This window comes from Prunus mume, linkage group LG5 (assembly GCF_029339155.1).
Source record: "Prunus mume cultivar Tortuosa linkage group LG5, ASM2933915v1, whole genome shotgun sequence".
Taxonomy (NCBI): Eukaryota; Viridiplantae; Streptophyta; class Magnoliopsida; order Rosales; family Rosaceae; genus Prunus; species Prunus mume.
Window position 1 is genome coordinate 1546934 of NC_142702.1, and position 19186 is coordinate 1566119.

General features: G+C 37.9%; 3 protein-coding genes across 13 annotated transcripts; 1 reads left to right on the forward strand and 2 right to left on the reverse strand.

Annotated features, from left to right (window-relative positions):
- Nucleotides 1-1296: 1296 nt before the first annotated feature.
- LOC103330571 (non-specific lipid-transfer protein 8-like) lies at nt 1297-2052 on the reverse strand. Its single transcript, XM_008233166.2, has 2 exons — nt 1669-2052; nt 1297-1526 (listed from the first exon to the last, which is right to left on the reverse strand). Exons 1-2 carry the CDS (start codon nt 2022-2024, stop codon nt 1517-1519), a joined length of 366 nt encoding a protein of 121 aa, XP_008231388.2. The 5' UTR covers nt 2025-2052; the 3' UTR covers nt 1297-1516.
- A 1352-nt stretch (nt 2053-3404) lies between these two features.
- On the reverse strand, nt 3405-7423 carry HEXO2 (beta-hexosaminidase 2). The gene is made up of 2 exons (XM_008233167.2): nt 6264-7423; nt 3405-4430 (listed from the first exon to the last, which is right to left on the reverse strand). Exons 1-2 carry the CDS (start codon nt 7093-7095, stop codon nt 3478-3480), a joined length of 1785 nt encoding a protein of 594 aa, XP_008231389.2. The 5' UTR covers nt 7096-7423; the 3' UTR covers nt 3405-3477.
- A 3641-nt stretch (nt 7424-11064) lies between these two features.
- Nucleotides 11065-17427, forward strand: LOC103330573 (hypothetical protein At1g04090-like). 11 transcript variants are annotated; one of them, XR_016127173.1, is made up of 6 exons: nt 11065-11411; nt 13288-13452; nt 13604-15180; nt 15600-16116; nt 16903-17129; nt 17277-17427. XR_016127173.1 is itself a non-coding variant. In XM_089052860.1 (6 exons), exons 2-5 carry the CDS (start codon nt 13338-13340, stop codon nt 16930-16932), a joined length of 1806 nt encoding a protein of 601 aa, XP_088908986.1. In that variant the 5' UTR covers nt 11066-11411; nt 13288-13337; the 3' UTR covers nt 16933-16964; nt 17277-17427. The 11 variants fall into 11 exon arrangements, 7 of the variants coding, with proteins under 7 accessions (XP_088908986.1, XP_088908985.1, XP_088908988.1 ...); XR_016127174.1 differs by having other exon boundaries at nt 16903-16964; XM_089052860.1 differs by having other exon boundaries at nt 11066-11411; nt 15600-15683; nt 16903-16964.
- The last annotated feature ends 1759 nt before the right edge of the window (nt 17428-19186 follow it).

Consider the following 19186-nt stretch of genomic DNA (forward strand, 5'->3'; position numbering starts at 1 on the left):
CTTATCGGCAATCCCGCTTTACAGTGCCTATAGGATATCACTCTCCTATTTTCTTCACTGACTTTCTTTTATTTATTTATGTGGATTTTAATTTGGATGGCATTTAAGTCTATTTAAGTGAGTTTTTGACTATTTTTGAAAGTTTTTATAAAATTGACATTTATGAAAGTGGAGGGTAAATTTTGGCTATTTTTTTATAAAAACTTGTGCCACTATCCATATGTAGCAACTCATGCACAAATACAGATTAACTTGTCCAGAATACTTACTAACTCCCTAGAAGTAAAAATTGAATTCGTATTCACATATACATTGTTTGAAACATTTACAAATTCTTTAATTATGATGTGGTTTTTTCTCGTCGTGAACAATTGTAATGTGATTTATTTCTATTAATTATTAATTATTAATTATCATTTCATTTTTATGGGTTTATTTTTGTATAGAAATTTTTACCATTTTTAAACCCTGCAAGGAAAATTCATGTATCTGTCCCTAAGGATAGTTTATTCTGTTTGGAGTATGAATATACATATTGCCACTTATAATGCCAACGGATATGAGAAGTTGAACAATACAAAACAATTTCCGCCTAAGAACGCAATTTGGGTTTTCAAGACAAGTTGAACAATGTTTGGAAGCATGAAATAGCCAAAATTGGCTTTGTTGATGCTCGGCATACGCCGAGCCAAACTGCCCAATAAAAAGACAACATGTGGACTTTGTACAAAACATTAAAACACCTAATAAACTCGGCCTCGACTCCTAACACTACCCTGCCAAAAAGCCACAATATGAGGAACTGCCCACACTGTTGACAAGACCCCATCCCATCAAGATAAGACTGCCTCCATACCTGATAGGAAGGCTACTCTGCCAGCGGGGAGAGAGAGAGAGAGAGAGAGAGAGAAGTGGCAAGATTCACATGGAAGGGAATAGAGCTCCCCTTAGTTTTATGTTGTTGGCAACATTTCTAATAAACAATAATAATAAAATAATAAAATAAAATAAAATATATTATATAAAATCGGATCATATCATTATCGAATTGGACTAGGCAAGATTTAGATCTGTCCCGTTAACTTATCGGGTTAACGGATTCAACACATAATCGGATCATCGGATCCTACAATTAGATCAATCTTCTATTAATTATATCGGATTCAAATCAGATTCGGATCAAGATCCGACTCTTTGACAGCTCTAATTGTGAGATAGACTTTACTAGTGATTCCGTCTTAATTTTGTAACTAATTAGTGCTATTGTATCACAATCACATAAAAAAGTCGTTCTGCTACAGCATAGATGCACATGGGCACAACTCTTTATTTGATCCAGAACAACACTAGTAACATACTATTGGAAGAAGAAATTAAAACACGTAGGCGATATTAACTTAATTTGGTAGAGGAATCCGAAAGGTGCATCAACAGATATTCAGGATACGTGCAGAACTGGGTATTATTATAGTACTATATCCATGCAAATGGTGTAGATCTTCAAGCTGCTACAGCTTCAACCAACCCTGCAACCGATGGAGCAACAACAGAAAAAAGCTTTAATCAGTAGGAAATTACTTTGATGGTAAAACATTGGTAATCATAACGAAAGGTAGTTGGATTGGGAGAGAGAAAAATGAATATATCTGGATCAAAGGGTATAATTACTTTGAACAGTCAGTATTTGGTGAAATAGTGAAAGGCAAGTTGATTCCACAGTTCCCTGGAAGAGCCTGGGCCAATTGAACTTTGAGATTTATTTTCTGGGCTGCTGACTTAATACAGCCGCATGCAACTTTCTTGTCGGCAGAGGTTGATGCAGCAGATGCGAGGGCTGAGGCTCCAGCACAACATGCAGCAGGTGGCATCCCTGAGCCATTTACTAGGTAGCTCAGGCAAGGTCTAAGGTCCTTGGTTACATCGCTGCAAGATATTGCGGCCTCTGAAACTGTTGCGAGTAAGAGAAGGCAGCCAATGAGAGCAGCCGTGGTTGGAATTGGGCATGCTACACTGGAAAGTTTCATGGTGTTTAGAGAGACAATAAGGCTTCCTTGCGTTTGCCCTGTCTTTGTACCTTACTTAAAGGACATTTGTTAGGAAGCTCATTTTCGCAAGAAATATTATAAAAATATTTTGGACATGTCGATTGTGTCAATGAGTGCAAGAAAGAGGGAATTGATTCATTTTGATTTCTTCTCTTCTTCTTCTTACTCAGGTTGTTAAAAAATCTAGGTTTAGGTGAAAAGATATTTCATTTCACACGTTTTTAACTTTCATGAATTTTCTATATTGCTATTCCGAACACAAATTCAGTTGTTTCATCATCCATTAGCTATCTCGAGAGACTATACATGCCGACAACAATGCATGTCTTTTTTTTCTTTCTTATTCCCCTAAGGTGAATGCCAAATTTGTGCCACATGGATGCCTTTTTTCTCTCTTGAATTTTCTTTAATTTTATACAGTCGAGACTATATATCCATTAGCTATCAGTTGCTTCATCATCCATTCGATTCGTTCATCACAACCGTGTGGGTGCACTTGTTCTTGTCTCCATGCTCTATTTTCCATTATCTTTTGAGCAATAACAAAACAACGACATACACATGTCTCAACTCTTTGAGGTAAATTATTGTATAATATTAGAATGCAACAACATAGTATAACTTGTTCACGTATTCGAATGTAGGTGGATGACATTATTAAAATTTTCCACTTATAAAATATAATATTAATAAATATCTATTTATATTATAACATGTGTACGAATTATATTATGTTAACATAACCGTACTCCAACACCACACAACAATTACTTCACTAGTTGATAATTCATGGAACATAAATAACCTAACATGGAGCAAAAGTTTGGACAAGTTGACCAAGTTTGGACAAGTTGGCCCAATCAACAAAAGGAAGGATTGCTTCTTCAAAGAAATATACATGAGCACAAGTTAAAACATATGTCGGGTCCCACAAATGGAAACCGCAACCAGCTTGCATATTTTATTGACTAATTAACTGCTGAGCGTATACCATCAACAATATGCATTGCTTTGTACGTTGTTCTCTTGTTCTGAGCTCTGCCCTCCTTTTTGTTTAATAAATATTCATATACCAACAATAAAGTATGAATTTCCTTGCGCTTAGAAAATAAATATTAACCAAAAGAGAGAAATCCAGGGGTAGAAGATTTTCTCTATATGTGAATTCTATGCTAGCAGCCTTAATGAGTTTCAATTATTCATAGTAGAAGTTCAAAATTAAGGGGGGATTCTAAGTTAGAAATTGATAGAGGGCAAGTCTGCTTTGATCTGGCTATCATTGTTTCACATTAAGTATAATTGATAGAGTTCGCCGAGTTTGAGTATTTCATTAGGCACTGGTGGTTGTTATATAGGTGGTTTTGAGTTGACTGATGCACTTTTATTCCCTTTAAAAATAGATTCACACATTCAGACACAAAATCAGAGCATTTTAACCAAATGAGTTAAATGTGTTGCACATCCCTGGGTTCCTGACACACCAAAGTGGCTGAATGGGTTCAGCCCCAACACCTCTAGCCACAATTCTGCTCCTCCATTCATTCAACCGATCAGTTGCCTCTGCATACCTCTTCATACCTTTCTCGTCCCTATTCCCTGACCATAATGACTCTGCCACTGCTGAAGCTCGCGGCCAAATTCGTGCATCCAAAACTGTCGGGTCAGCTTGCTCAGACCACAATGCAACCTCTCCACCTAGCACCAACTTCACCTCCTCTTCAGTCAATCCATACGTTATATCATAATTATACATGGTTTGCCATGTTTTGAAAGGACCGCACCAGGATCCCCCATCTTTCGCGACACTGCCTGTTTGTTGATCATAGATGCTATCGTTCCCTAGAAAGTCACCGTGACCACAATCCAAGTAATAGAATTCCGAAGATGACACGATGACACGGTATCCAGAAGACACAATTCGTTTAGTGTTGTTGTGACCATTGTTCCACGTTTGTAAGATGGTATGCTCTTGGGGAAGAACTGTTGATTGCACCTTGATATTATCATCCAGTAAAACGTCTTCCCAATACACCACTGTCCTATTAAGTGATACAATGTAAGGGAAAGTGGAGTTGACAAAAAGCTCAAGGAGCTGACTGAGAGTTCCACCCTCAGATAGGAATGATTGAATGGTCGGATCAGCTTTCCAGCAGCCAGGTATGATCTCATCAGCTCCAGCGTGGTAAAATGGTTCAGGGAATAGCGTTGCCACATCACGGATGATGTTTTTGAGGACTTGGTAGGTCTTGGGGTTCAATGGATTCAGATGACCGGTTCCTGGTTCAGAAGCAAGCCGGTCAGCCCAATCAACTCCATCTGGCCACCAGAACATATTTGCACATGTCACAATATCTGGGTAGGCTGCGGCCCACGATCCTGTGTGGCCTGCACAAACATTTAAAATAAAAGAGGATGTAATTATACAACCACAATTGAGATTAGGAATAGGAATGTCTTATAAAATTGAATAAGGTATTAGGGTCATCTTGTATGTAGCAAGAGCGTAAAATAAAATAAACTACATACCATGCGATGGTGGCTCACACTCTCTCCTTCATTATACCATTATAACTTAAGTCTCACTGAGAAGGCTTCTTTCTAATTTAATCTACCACACTTTTCTTCAAATATCATAATCCCTATTCCCATAATATGGGACAATATCATCACACTTCTGAAATTCCCATAATCCAGACAATTTTACATGTGAACCCATAGCATGTAGACAACTAGTTTTCCCTGAAACTGAAAGTGGATGTGCTTTCTTCGATTTCTGTTCTTATTAGGAGGTGCAATTTGCGTTTGAGAACCAGAATAGTTTGATGCAGTATTCATATTTGTTTTGTTTGTCAATCTGGGCCAAAACCATTCCTGTCCCAATATTATTTCTATCATTGATATACCATTTCCCGAGGTTTTCTATTGGAAGAACAAAACATGTGTCTTTCATTGAGTATCCCAGGTCGGAGATGTAAGTACAGTTTGAATGATATTGGATTGTCAATTGGTTTTGGTTTTGATGCTCACATTCTATTGTGTATCACAGTAGGCTAGTAGACCCAAAAAAATGTGGAAGGTTATATAGATTAGGAAGGAGCGTAAGAATTATGATATTGATAAGTGTAAAACCAGAAATAAAATAGTCTAATGTCTTTTGAGTATCTATAAAACTTTATCATCATGTGAACAGCGAAAAAAGTAAGGCAGGTAGACTCCGACTCATTTGATAGCCCTTCGACATTCCTATTTCTTCCAAAGAAGTATAAGCTTTTATATTATTGTAAAACAGAATACAAGTTTTATTCATAACTAACATTAACTTAAATTTCTAATTTGAAATCTCACATGCCAAATAGAGCCAGAAAGGTTGCATTTTGGTTTCTAAAAGTCCCAACTTGACTGAGACAGTGGCTCTAATGAATCGTTAGTAGAATGAATTTGTAACACTAGGTGGCTGGACAAAAACAAAGCCACTTTTCTGATAAAAAAACAACGACAGAGCCTCTAATGAGTCGGTACTTAGGGAGTTTTTGAAGTACATCAGTCAAAGACCAAAACTCCTAAATAATCAAATTGGCAGTAGCTTATAGAAACATAAAATTAAAAATAGGTCCAATTTGGAGTGTTCTTTTGGGTGAGAAATTTTGACTGATCTAGTAAGCTGTAAGAAGGCTTTTGGTGCAAGGACTTGAGCTAAGGCACCCGAGATCCTCATGTGTATCAAGGAAAAAGGAAAAGGCTTGTGGCCAGAAAGCTTTTTATGGTCCCTTTTCAGTTTTTATTTAAAAAAATGCCAATTTCAAGAATAGAAGAGGAGGCTGAGAGTAATTTAAGCGATTCATATACAGAGCAGAGGAGCTAGTTTCGTTGTTTCCCCTAAAACTTAGTGGAAAGAATCAAACAGTTTACATATTGGGCATATTTTGAATTGATATCTTGAGTGGTAGACCTAAGAATTTGTGTTCGTGGGGGGCGTGATTAGAAGCTTTTAAATAGTGACCAAATCAAATTGCTTTGTGCGGGTGCATCCATTTCCTTTGCTTATCAGGCTCTTTGAGGCATTTTATCAAACAGTTTTTGCCGTCGGCTCATAAGGAAAGCATCAACAAAGCTAGGAGACAATAGCGTAAATTTGATGCCAGGGTATGCAGAGCCGCCACTATTATAGTAGTAATGAATGATGCAGTTAATTAATTGAGAAGAAAAGGAAAGACTGACCAGGCGAATCGATTTCCGGGAGAACCCTGACACCATGCTCCAAACCAAACTCAACAATCTTGGCGACATCAGCCGGAGAGTAGTGCATATTCGACCCATAAGATCCCTTAGATGCCAACTCAGGCTCGGAAGGCACCATCAGTGGGAAAGAATGAGAGTCAGTGATGTGCCAATGGAAGACATTGAGCTTATTGGCGCTCATTGCCTCAATGGTCCTGAGCATGTCCTGCACTCCGTAGAAGTTTCTAGAGGTGTCCAACAACACTCCTCTGTGCCCAAAGAGTGGAGAGTCCCACACGTAGACGCCCACAGCCACGAGCGAGGGATCGCCCCACACCAGCTGTGAAAATGTCTCGAGGCCCCTCATGGCGCCCCACGCTGTCTGGGCAGCCAGATCAGCGGCTCCTCCGGCGATGGGGATTGAAAGTGTGTACGACTCATCGACACCGTGGTGAAGAGGGGCGCTGAGATCAGCAACGGTGACGGAGAGGGTGAGCAAGGGTGGGGCGGAGGTGTTGATGTGGATGAAGGAGGACGGGTTGACGAGGGGGAGGTGGTGCTCGCTTAGAATAAGCTGCAGGTACCGTTTTACGGAGGATGATAGGTATTTGTGGTGGTCTGGAAAAGTGATGGTGAAGTTAGGGGAGAGCAGGTTGGCCTGCTGCGGCTGAGGCCACGAAAAGTTTCTTGGCTTTGGCCACACATTGACTCCGGAATTGGAATTAGATTGGGAGGATAAGAATGAGATTTGCGCAGCAGAGGCCAAGAGCAAGCTTAGGATGGTGAGAATTTGCAAGGCACTAGCATTGAAGGTATTGAAGACAGAAAACATAGCTAATTTAAATTTAGGGATCAACCACCAGTATTTATGTTTGGAGCCGCACAGTTGGCGGGCAGGCACAGTAAGCTGAGGAAGACCGGAGCGCTTTAAATACGAGGGAGTCGAGTCTACCGACTGCAGTCCTCTTCTTTGCTTGTTAATTACTTATAATTTGTTGGGTAATGATTTGGAGCTTCCTGTTTAACGTTATGTTCTATGTTCTATGTTCTATGCTCTTTGCATTTGTGGTTAGGAAAGTTCCTTCCTTTCCTACAGTCTACAGTCTACAGACAGGGCTTGACAAAATTATATTCTAAATCCAATGTGTCTTGTAATAGTCAACTTGCCGGCCGTATATTGTATTGTATTTGTATTCAACGAATGTGCAGCACAACGTATTATTTACTCCCCCTAACTATTCTCTTTTAAAACGATGTTGATCGCCACCATTTTTAATCCTTATGAATGAGGAAAAGAAGCAGTTGCATTACTTAGAAACGAATGGTAAAGTGCTTTTGCTGACCTCTTTCACAACTAGGAGTAACTAGACGACATGGGATTGTTCATCCCATTAATCACGATGGAGGACCACTTTCCTTGTGAATAGTTTTGAGTTATTTTTTCAGTTGACTAAAGAAACTACGGAAGCTATATTAGTCCACCCAAAAAACATGCTTTTATACACACCTGCAAACCGAATGATCAACCACAATCATGAATATGATAGACAAACAAACCACACACTAATATATCTTAACAACAATAATAATTCCACCCAAAAAAGACAAAACCCTAAAAACCTATGAACAAGGTAAAATAAGAATAACATAACATATTTGGCCTGCAAACTCTTTCAGCGTTCAAAATTTTTGAATGAATGACACGTATATTTAGCCAAGATTTTCTTGATAGAAACATAAATAGAGTGAATTCTTGGTTTATTTGCCTTTCATGATAATGGCATGAACTGTAAATCTTTTTAAAGGGATGGGTTCTATATTTGCCTCTATGGCTAGGCAACTGACTCACAACTGGACCAAAATTAATCAAAGGAAGGATGTAGACTGCATTGAATGTTCACCGACGAAAATGGATCTGTATTTAAGAACCCCAATTATTTTTAAATTGGGTTTTTATTAATATTTTTATTAATTTATGTTTTCAAAAAATGGGTCTCATATATGTCACGTCATCACTTAATAAAGATTCTAACAGTTAACCTAACGATAGAGTCATATTGCAAAAAATTTACAAACATATGGTACTGTATTGTAGGGGTGAGCATTATTACCGAAAACCATATCGATCCGCCCGAACCGGACCGCCAAAGGTGGTTTGGTTCGGTTTTTACACTGAAAAATTGAAGAATCGGTAAAAAAAGGGGCCCAACCGACCATGAACCGAGTTAGACCGGTTTTAATTGGCTACAACCCGCCAAAAATCAGACCGGACCGAGTATTTTAATTATATTATTAAAAAAAATAAATACGCGTGTCAAGTGATGATTCGTCGAAATGAAGGCATTTCCTACGCTACGTTACACCAGATCGAGCGAAAACCTAAAACTTTGCTTCAATTTTTTTTTCTCCATTTCGGCTCTTCTCCTCTCAGACTCACTCTCGCCGTTGCCTCTCTCAATCAATCAATCACTCTCGGCTCTGTCTCTTCTCTTCTTTCTCACCCGCTCTCTCTCTCTCTCTCTCTCAGCTGATTTTTCTCACCCAATCTCTCACCACTCAGTCTTTTAGTCACTCTCTCTCTCTCTCTCTCAGTTTGAGGTATTAATGTGTAAACCCTAATTAAAAATGTTAGGGATTTGACAATTTTTGTTAATTCTATTTATCTAATCTGACATTGTTGTGATTTTTGGTGGACATAAATGATTTTGGGATCATAGGAAGGAAACGATTGGCTTGGTGGACAGGAAATATCAAAACTGGAAAAACTGGAATTGTTGTACAGGAATCACAAAACTGGAATTGTTGAAAATCACCAAAAACTGAATGGGCCTGGAAAACTGGAATATAAAAAGCCCCTAAAGTGTTGCTTTTGTTGGGCCTCGCAAATACCCGAACCGAACCAACCCGGCCCGACACATTCGGGTTTCAACCAAACTCGAAAATGGGCCTAAAATAGAGGTCCACAGTTTTGCATTTAGGCCTACCGACAAGGCCCGGTTCGGGGTGTGGTTTGGGCCCATAATCGGCCTGACCCGACTCGTGTGCAGCCCTACTGTATTGTTAAAACAGAAAGTGTACTAAAGATAAACATGCCTTAATGGTAACTGCAGGTATAGCTGGGCAAATGAGACCGAAAACCATCCAAAGTAACCGAACTTGATCGATTGGTCATGCTTTTTTTTAAAAAAAGTTCTAATTTTTTCATATTATAAATTGGACTAAAATGCCGTTGACGGTTCACAGTTTGAGAAGCCAAACTATCACTTCACCTAAATCGAACCAGTTGAGATTAACTCTTACCCTATATGACATCATAAAGCAATTTAGAACTCTAAATTTAGGAACCGTGTGGGGACCACCTGGGCTCAAGGGGCTACATCCGCGTCCACATATTTGAGGACAGCTCCGACGGGTCTTTAGCATTTAGAGCCCAAAATCTCTCACATTCGGGATGCCTTTTTGGCATTAGGCTGCATATATCAACAACCTAAATTATTGGACGGCATACAAATCAACAACCAAAAATACATAATAAGGTACCAAAATTCAAGAAATCCATATCTGAAAAAAGCAAAAAATGAAGTTGAGCAGCCGATGCTATATAAATCATTCCAGTAAGTAAAATCAAAACAAAGGGTATCGATCTAGACCTGACGCCCTCCCCATCCCCCTCCCAGCCATCACAGCCCCACATGGTCCACCCCTTCCCACACAAAACCATACCTAGACCCACCCAACACTCATCCGAAACCCAACCCAGATCTCATCCTCCACTCCTCACCTCTCATACATCTCCTAAGAATCCCACAACCATCTCAAATCCAATTTTTTGGTACAATCAGTATGCTTTAAAAAAAAAAAATTCAGATATGGAACTTGGGTTTGGTGGATGTCGAAAAGAGAATGGGAAAAGAGGAAGAGGGAGATAGAAAGAGGAGGGTGGGTGGGGGGAGAAGAAACAGAGGGATGATAGTAGGATGGGTTGGGTGGGTGTTGATTAACTCCTGATTCAGAGTCTTTTTCTGACCTCTTTCACAACTAGGAGTAACTAGACTACATGGGATTGTTCATCCCATTAATCACGATGGAGGACCACTTTCCTTGTGAATAGTTATTTTTTCAGTTGATTAAAGAAACTAATTTTCCCACGTAAGCTATATTAGTTTACCCAGAAAAATGCTTTTATACACACCTGCAAACCGAATGATCAACCACAATCATGATAGACAAACAAACCACACACTAATTTATCTTAACAACAACAATAATTCTACCCAAAAAAGACAAAACACTAAAAACCTATGAACAAGGTAAAATAAGAATAATATAATATATTTAGCCTGCAAACTCTTTCAGCGTTCAAAATTTTTGGATGAATGACACGTATATTTAGCCAAGATTTTCTTCATAAAACATAAATAGAGTCACTACAAAAAAAGAAGACAATAGTCACCATTTTAAAGCAACAAATAGATTTTGGTGACATTTGAATGAGTGGTCACTATTAATTATGACTAGTTATCTCACACTTTAAGAAATTGGTGATTATTAATTTAAATATAGTAAATATAAAAGCATCTGAAACTTAAACAGTAATTTTGCAATATAAAATGTAGAAAAAACAATACGGATTGGTGACATGGGAAGGTTTCTTTTTTCGTCAACCTGACATGGGAAAGTTGGCAATGAACTCCTCATCATGCAGTGTACCCAACTAAAGCCAAGGAGATGTATGCCGATAACAACCATCCATCAATGCAACTACCTACAAGTCGCAAATCTAGAGGACAACTCCCTCTTTTTTCTATTTTTCCCCTCTCTCTCTCTCTCTCTCACTGGTCTCAGTCGCTTCTCTTCATCTTCCCTTTCTCTCTCTCTCTGGTCTCTGTGATTCTCTCATCTTCTCTCTCTTGCTCGCGCTCTCCCTCTCTCTCTTCCCTTTCTCTCTGGTTTCTCTCTCCCTCTCTTCGTCTTCCCCCCTCTCTCTGTCTCTCTTGAACAAAATCTCTAGATCTGGATCTAAAGTGGTTTTCAGGACTGCAATATGGATTCCAGCACCGTCATATGGTTTCTTTGATCTTATAAACATCGCAGCCGCGACGAACAATTTCTCTTTCCAGAACAAGTGGATTTGGTTCTGTCTATAAGGTAGCCGCCCTCAGAATCATTTCACTTTTTTGTGTTGTCATGCATTATAATTTAACCCTAGTACATCTATACACACATCTCACACACTCCACCACTCTTCATATTAAGTTTTAGAAACCTCCTTCCAATTTCCTGTTGACAAAGTCTCTCTCACTCTCTCAACAATATCCAAGTGTTAAAATTTCAGCTACAATTTTTGGAGAGAGGTAAAGTTGTTCTCTTTCTTTAGAAAGTATTAAATTTCAGATTTTGGGTCTCATTTGTTTTTGTTTTTTTTTGGGGAACAAAGAAAATTGTGGGGTTTAAATAGAAATCTCTTTTAGTTTTTTTTAATTTTTTTATAGAGTTTGGAGTGTATTTAATGGTAGTTTGGAAAGATAGTGAGATTTTCTTAGAAATTATGAAAATTTAAATTAAAAGTTGGGATGAACTTAAAGAAATGTGGGGTTAAAATTAAAATCTCAAAATTAATCAAAGGAAGGATGTGGACTGCATTGAATGTTCACTGACGAAAATGGATCTATATTTAAGAAACCGAGTTATTTTTAAATTGGGTTTTTATTAATATTTTTATTAATTTATATTTTTAAAAAATGGGTCTCATATATGTCACTTCATCACTTAACATAGATTTAACAGAGATTCTCAGTTAGTCTAACGAAGAGGTCATATTGGAAAAAATTTACAAACATAGGGTACTTATTGTTAAAACTGGAAGTGTACTAAAGACAAACATGCCTTAAGGGTAACTGCTGGTATAGCTTCTCAAATGAGACCGAAAACCAGCCAAACTGACTGAACTTGACCGATTGGTCATTTTTTATTTTTTATTTATAATTTTTTCATATTACAAACTGGATTGAAATGCCGTTGATGGTTCACAGTTTGAGAAGCCAAACTATCACTTCACCTAAATCAAACTAGTTGAGATTAACTCTTACCTATATGACATCATAAAACAATTTAGAACTCTAAATTTAGAGTCCCCATTGTATGAGACATAGAGCTGGGAAGATTTCTCATGGGCTCCAAATTGGGCTTTATTCACTATTTTCAGGCCATCCCCAATGGTTGGGGTTCTAAAAGAGGTTGATAGAGCCTTATTTAGAGCTCCGATGAAATTTTTGTGGCTCTAAAGGCATCTCTCATAATGGGATGTTCTATATTCGAGACTCTATTTATGATGTAATTTAATTTATGTGATATTTTTGTATTTTGTTAACTTATTAATACTATCTATTTATTTCCCAAAAAAAAAAAAACTTTCATTTGAAAAGAAAATAAAAAAAGGGGTAGAAAAAAAGGAAGAGAGTACTAAAACCAATGATCAAGGTCTTCAGTAATCATAATGTTTAAAGCTTTATATTTTGCCAATGGCCACTATTCTTTCCTTACCACATAGTTTATCTTCTTATTTTTTTGGGTATATGTATATATATTGCCACTTATAATGCAAACAGACATGTTCGACAAAATATAAAGAATGATTTAAAACTTATTTTATTCATTTACACTCCTTTTTAGTTATAAAAAGGAGTGTAAGTAGATAAAATAGGAGAAAAAGGAGTGGAAATCACCACTCAATATAAAAGCCAACGGACATGAGAAGTTAGACAACACACAATTTCCCCCAAAGAAAGCAATTTGGGTTTTCAAGACAAGTTGAACAATGTTTGGAAGCATTTCTTTGGGTTTTCAAGACAAGTTGAACAATGTTTGGAAGCATTAAATAGCCAAAATTGGCTTGCTTGCACGACACATCCAAGTTCCTGTCCTTTTTATGCCAATCGTTTTTTGAAGCCCTTCAATCCCTTCAATTGAAACAGAATATGCTTCTTGTTCCGTCTGCTTTATTCTGCTTCTAACTTCCTTATAGATTTTACATATCATTTCTGTATAGAAATTCAATCTTTGAAGACATCAATAATGGGAAATTGTGCTGCCCTCTCAGCTTCAGCAAGGGGTGTTTTCAAGAAAAGCAAGGCTTTACCTATCGAAACCACATTCAAGCTTCCGGCTCCATTACCCAGCTGGCCACCTGGTACGCACTACCATCTCTAATTTAGACACACACTAGCCATATATATATGTGTGTGTGTCTGTGTTTGACGATGATCTACTCTCTTTGGATACGTAGTTTATATGTGCTAATTAACTTAATCATATGATTTATCCACGTAACCACGTTTCAGGTGATGGGTTTGCAAGTGAAAGCATCGATCTAGGTGGATTACAAGTATACCAGATATCATCTTTCAGCAAAGTCTGGGCTACCCATGAGGGGGGACCAGACAATCTTGGGGCAAGCTTCTTCGAACCTTCACCTTTACCCCAAGGTTTCTATATGCTTGGTTGCTATAGCCAACCCAACAACAAACCTCTTTCGGGATGGGCCCTTGCGGCAAAGTCAACAAAAGATAAAGACGAAGATGAAGATGACCACCCTTTACTCAAGAAACCACTTGATTACACTCTCGTGTGGAATAGCGAGTCCTTGAAGAATCTAAAGAAAGATGGTGATGGCTACGTCTGGTTACCCACTCCCCCACTTGGTTATGAAGCCATCGGCCATGTGGTCACCAGCTCTCCGGAGAAGCCATCTCTTGATCAAATCAGGTGCGTTCGATCTGACCTCACTGACCACTGCGAGGCTGACTCGTGGATTTGGGGACCAGGTACCGCTGGTGATGCCAATGGTTTTAACGTGTTTAGCCTCAGACCAAGCAATAGGGGGACCCAAGCTATGGGCGTACCCGCTGGCACATTCGTAGCCCTAAATGGAATTCCTTCATCTAATATTGCGATGGCTTGTTTGAAGAACACGCTATCTCTATCTAATTCTCATATTTACATGCCCAACCTGACTCAAATTGAGGCATTACTTGAAGTTTACTCGCCACTTATATACTTGCATCCTGACGAAGTATACCTCCCTTCTTCGGTAGGCTGGTTTTTTAGCAATGGGGCCCTTCTATACAAGAAACAAGGTGATGCAGTTGCCATCGAACCAACGGGCTCCAACCTTCCCCAAGGTGGCTCAAATGATAACTCTTATTGGCTGGACCTACCCGTGGATAAAGGCTCCAGTGAAAGAGTGAAAAAGGGAGATCTACTCGACTGTCAGGTGTATTTACACATAAAGCCCATGCTGGGCTCAACATTTACGGATATAGCCATATGGATCTTCTACCCTTTCAATGGGCCGGCGATGGCCAAAGTTGATTTTTTCAACATCTCATTAGGGAAGATAGGCGAGCATGTTGGTGATTGGGAGCATTTGACCTTACGAGTCAGCAATTTCACAGGGGAACTGTGGAGGGTCTTCTTCTCGCAACACAGTGGGGGCACGTGGGTGGACGCTTCCCAGCTTGAGTTTGAAAATGGAAACAAAGCAGTGGGCTATGCGTCATTGCATGGGCATGCCTTGTATCCGAAGGCAGGGCTTGTTTTGCAAGGGAGTGGCGGAATAGGAATAAGGAATGATACAGCCAAGAGTAAGAAGGTATTGGACATTGGACGAAGCCTTTTATTAGTCTCGGCTGAGTATTTGGGGTCGACTGTGACTGAGCCACCATGGCTGAACTACTCTAGGAAATGGGGTCCAAACATTAGTTATGACATTGCGGAAGAAATCAAAACGGTGGAGAAACTTTTGCCTGGAAAGCTCAAATCTGCTTTTGATAAATTCGTAAAGAGTCTACCAAATGAAGTATTAGGGGAAGAAGGGCCTACAGGTCCCAAGATGAAGAACAGCTGGACTGGAGATGAAGTATGACTCACACACACTTTCCTTTATGTTTATGTAAGATTATTTCGGCAAAATCAATTTCATCCTCTTTTGCCAGTTTAGCATGCTTACCACCTCAATTTAAAAAATAACATACAAAATAAATAAAAGGGTGAGTCAGAGTGCAAACAGTCAAACAATATGGGGTAAAATAATTTTTGATATATTTTCATTCTCCAAAAGGAGGTTGTTGAGGCCCAGAAAAGTCACGGAAGCCCAAAGACATTTAAAGTCCAATATAACATATAATGTTGGTCATGCGTTAATCCAAGCTGTATTTTGGGAATTAATTTATTAAATAAATATAGAAATAGTGTACATGCCATGCCAAACCAATAATACATTTTTCATATGACAATCACCTACTAAGCTCATATGAACTCAAGTCATGTGGTTTACAGGACTTGCACGAGGGATTGTGGTGTGGAAGGTTATGGAAGCTCTTGGATAAGAGAAATTTGCATAAATACCACATAAACTTTCAAGTATGTGTGTCATTAGTACCTGAACTTTTAATTTTTATTTTTAACCACCTGAACTTTGTAAAGTGTTGTAATCCACCACTTATATCTAACTCCGTTAAAATTTATGTTAGGTTTAAGGATATTTTCTTCAATTAACTAGAATAAAGGATAATTATATAAAAAAACAGATTTTTAAAATAATAAAATAAGTTGACCTAAAAGACCCACAATACTCCTACTCCTACTTTTCACCCTAGTCCAACTTTTCCAACTTTTCCAACGTCAATTCGCTCCACCGCAAAAAAACCCCACCCTCTGCACACACCATACTCTATATTCATCTTTGTCGCTTGGCATCTCTTGTGTGGGTTGTTGAAATTGAGTAGTAAACTGAGGACTGAAACAATTGATATGGATAATAACTTCATATATGTTGGGGAGCCACCAAATTACGGTAAGCTTCGACAATTATGTATTTATACTTTTTTGATTGTAAGTAAGTGTTTGGTAAGCGATGTGCTGATTGATACATTTGTGTTTTTTTAACATTTTATGGTCAATTGCGATTCTAAATTTATGTGTTTTTTTTTCTTCTGAATTTCTTGATTGTTTAACTTTACTGTAACGTTAAATTTTTTATTGCTATTTAATCTTGTAGTTTTCTTTGTCCATTATGATATTCTGCTTAACAACTAGATTTGCATTGAGTGTCTGTGGGGCTATGTCAAATATGTCAAATTTCCACGTTTATATTTTATGTTGTGACTCACACATAACATATATATGTACTTCATGGGAACTGCATTACCAATCTTTGGAAGCCTATTCTGATATGGTTGAAATCTACCATATCTCCTCGACTTTTTAACACCTAAGTAGACAATTAAGCCACTTTGTCATTAATTGCAAATTTTAATAAGTTAACTCGCATTTTTTTTTATGGTACACTCTCACATGCCAACTTCTTTAAGTGGTTATTTGTAGGGCACAAACCCAACAAAATAAAATTTAAAAACGTTGCCTTGTTAGTTCAACAAAAAGGAGCAGCTCCTAATAGTTGTTATTGGTTTATGAAGATAGTTCTGAAAAATTATATGTTTTGTTTGTTATTTGCATGTATAAAACTAATTTCACATGAAAATTACGATCATGTATAGTGTATTACTATGGATATATAGGTTAAATTTTCAAAATTTTAAAAATAGTGGTAACTTTTGTTTGTTCAATGTTCTATACGCAGAGGGTTAGATCTAGCATTGTGGACTGCTAAAATACACCATGGTGGTCAACTTCAAGACATAGGTAATGGATACAACTTTTATTCTGGTGGTAGTGTGGTTTGGGTAGACAACTTAAATCGAGACTACATGTCACCTTTCGATTTTGATGATTTTGCAAAGAAATTGGGGAATCAAGAACGTGTTGGATACTACTATAGAGTGCCAGAGGGAGTAAATGGGCTAGAAAGTAAGTTGGTTTGTATTACAAATGATGAGGTGTTTAATAACATGTTTGATAACTTGCTGCACAGTAGAGTTGTTCATTTATTTCTCTCATGGAATTTCTTGTGGGTTTCTAGAGAGTCAGGCATCTATTAATAATAATTATGTGCAGCAAATAGATATATTTCAAACTGAGAGGCTACAAAGTAACACACTTCAGCCAGAGAAGTCTCCTCAATTAGATGTGCTAGAATTTAATTGGGAGGATGTGGATGTACAAAAGAAGAAGCAACCACTGAATCTGATGATGAATTTATTGATTCTGATTATGAGCAAGATGAAGAAGGGCTTGGTGTATCATTTGAGCAAAATGAAGATGATATCATATCATTTGAGAAAAATGAAGATGACATTGTGTTAGACACCTTCATAACAACTTCAAATTACTACACAAGGGTTTAGAATTAAAGCAAAGGTTGTGGGCAGTAGCAAGGGCAACAACAGTGCCTTGGTTTAATGTTGAGATGAGTAGTTTACAAAAGCTGGATGATGAAGCATATAAGTGGCTTAAAAAGGAAAATGCACACTACTAGAGCAAATCGCATTTCTCTGAGCACCTAAAATATGACATTTTGCTGAATAACTTGTGTGAGGCATTCAATAGTGCCATACTGGATTCGAGGGATAAACCTATTTTGACTATGTTGGAAACTCTGAGAATGTATATGATGTTGAGGATGGCTAAACAAAGGGAAGCATGTGACAAATGGCATGGTGATATTGGGCCAAGGATCCATACGATCCTTGAGAAGAATAAGGTAGAGAAGCAGTAACTACATTACTCATTTGGCAGGACAAAAAATGTATCAAGTGGTGCATACGTGTGGGGTTCAATTTGCAGTTGATCTGGCTAAGCACACTTGCACATGTAGAGGGTGGAATTTGATTGAAATTCCTTGTGGACATGCAATAACTTGCATTTGTAGAAGGCATGAAGATCCTGTCAAGTATATACATTCACGTTATAAGAAGGCATGATGGAAAAGGGCTTCTGGACCTTTTAGTCACCCTATAGCCAATGAAGAGTTGTGGGAACACACTAACTTTCCTCCCATTTTGCCCCCTATGTATCATAAGCAACCTGGGAGACCCAAAAAAGTGAGGGCAAGAGAAAAAGATGAGAAACCAGTAGCATCTATTGGATCTAAGCTATCAAGATCCTTCCATGTCAAAATAAAATGCTCCATTTGTGGGGAGCATGGCCACAACAAGAGAAAGTGCGATAAAAAAGGTGGTGCCAACAATATCAATAAGGTATTTAGCTTGATTGGTATTCAAACATATCATTTGCAAGCACATGATATATGTTCATAATTACTGAATTCATTTGTAGGTAAAAAGACCAAGGGCATCAAGAGGCCAACCAAGCACTATCAGTGAACAAACAATTCAACCAAATTTAGCAAATACATCAACATACCAACCAAGCTCTAGCTTGCCAATGGAATCACAACCTGTTTCTTCTGTGACAACCAACACAACAAGGAAATTTAAGCTCAAGTCTCTTACTAAGAAGACAAAGAATTAGAGATCATAGAGGACTTAATTGCTTGGTTATATTTCTGTTTTCTAATTAATTTGGAGTTTATTATAGGCATGTCCTGTATAAGGACTGCACTGGTGTTTTGGTACTTGAATTTAGGCATTCCTAGAACTTGTTTGTCAATTACAGATGTTTAGGACCTTTTTGGGATATTTATATATACTAGGAATGCAATTGATTCCTTCCCAAAACCCATGATGAAGTTACAAAATTTAAATTCTAGCTTTGATGTTAATTTTTTGAATTTGCTGGATTGAGGGTGAGAGAGAGTAATTGTAGTCTGAAATTTTTTTTTTCGATATGCAAACTTCCATTGAAATGAAGGACAAGCTTTTGAACAAATAGTGCAAGCCATGAAATGAATGCAGGAAGGGTTTGGCAAAAAAAAAAAAAAAAAAAAACAAGAAGGCAACAAAATCAATGGACCATTGCAATCTAATATGATATTTGGTGGAATAAAAACGATGGAGTAGAGAGGA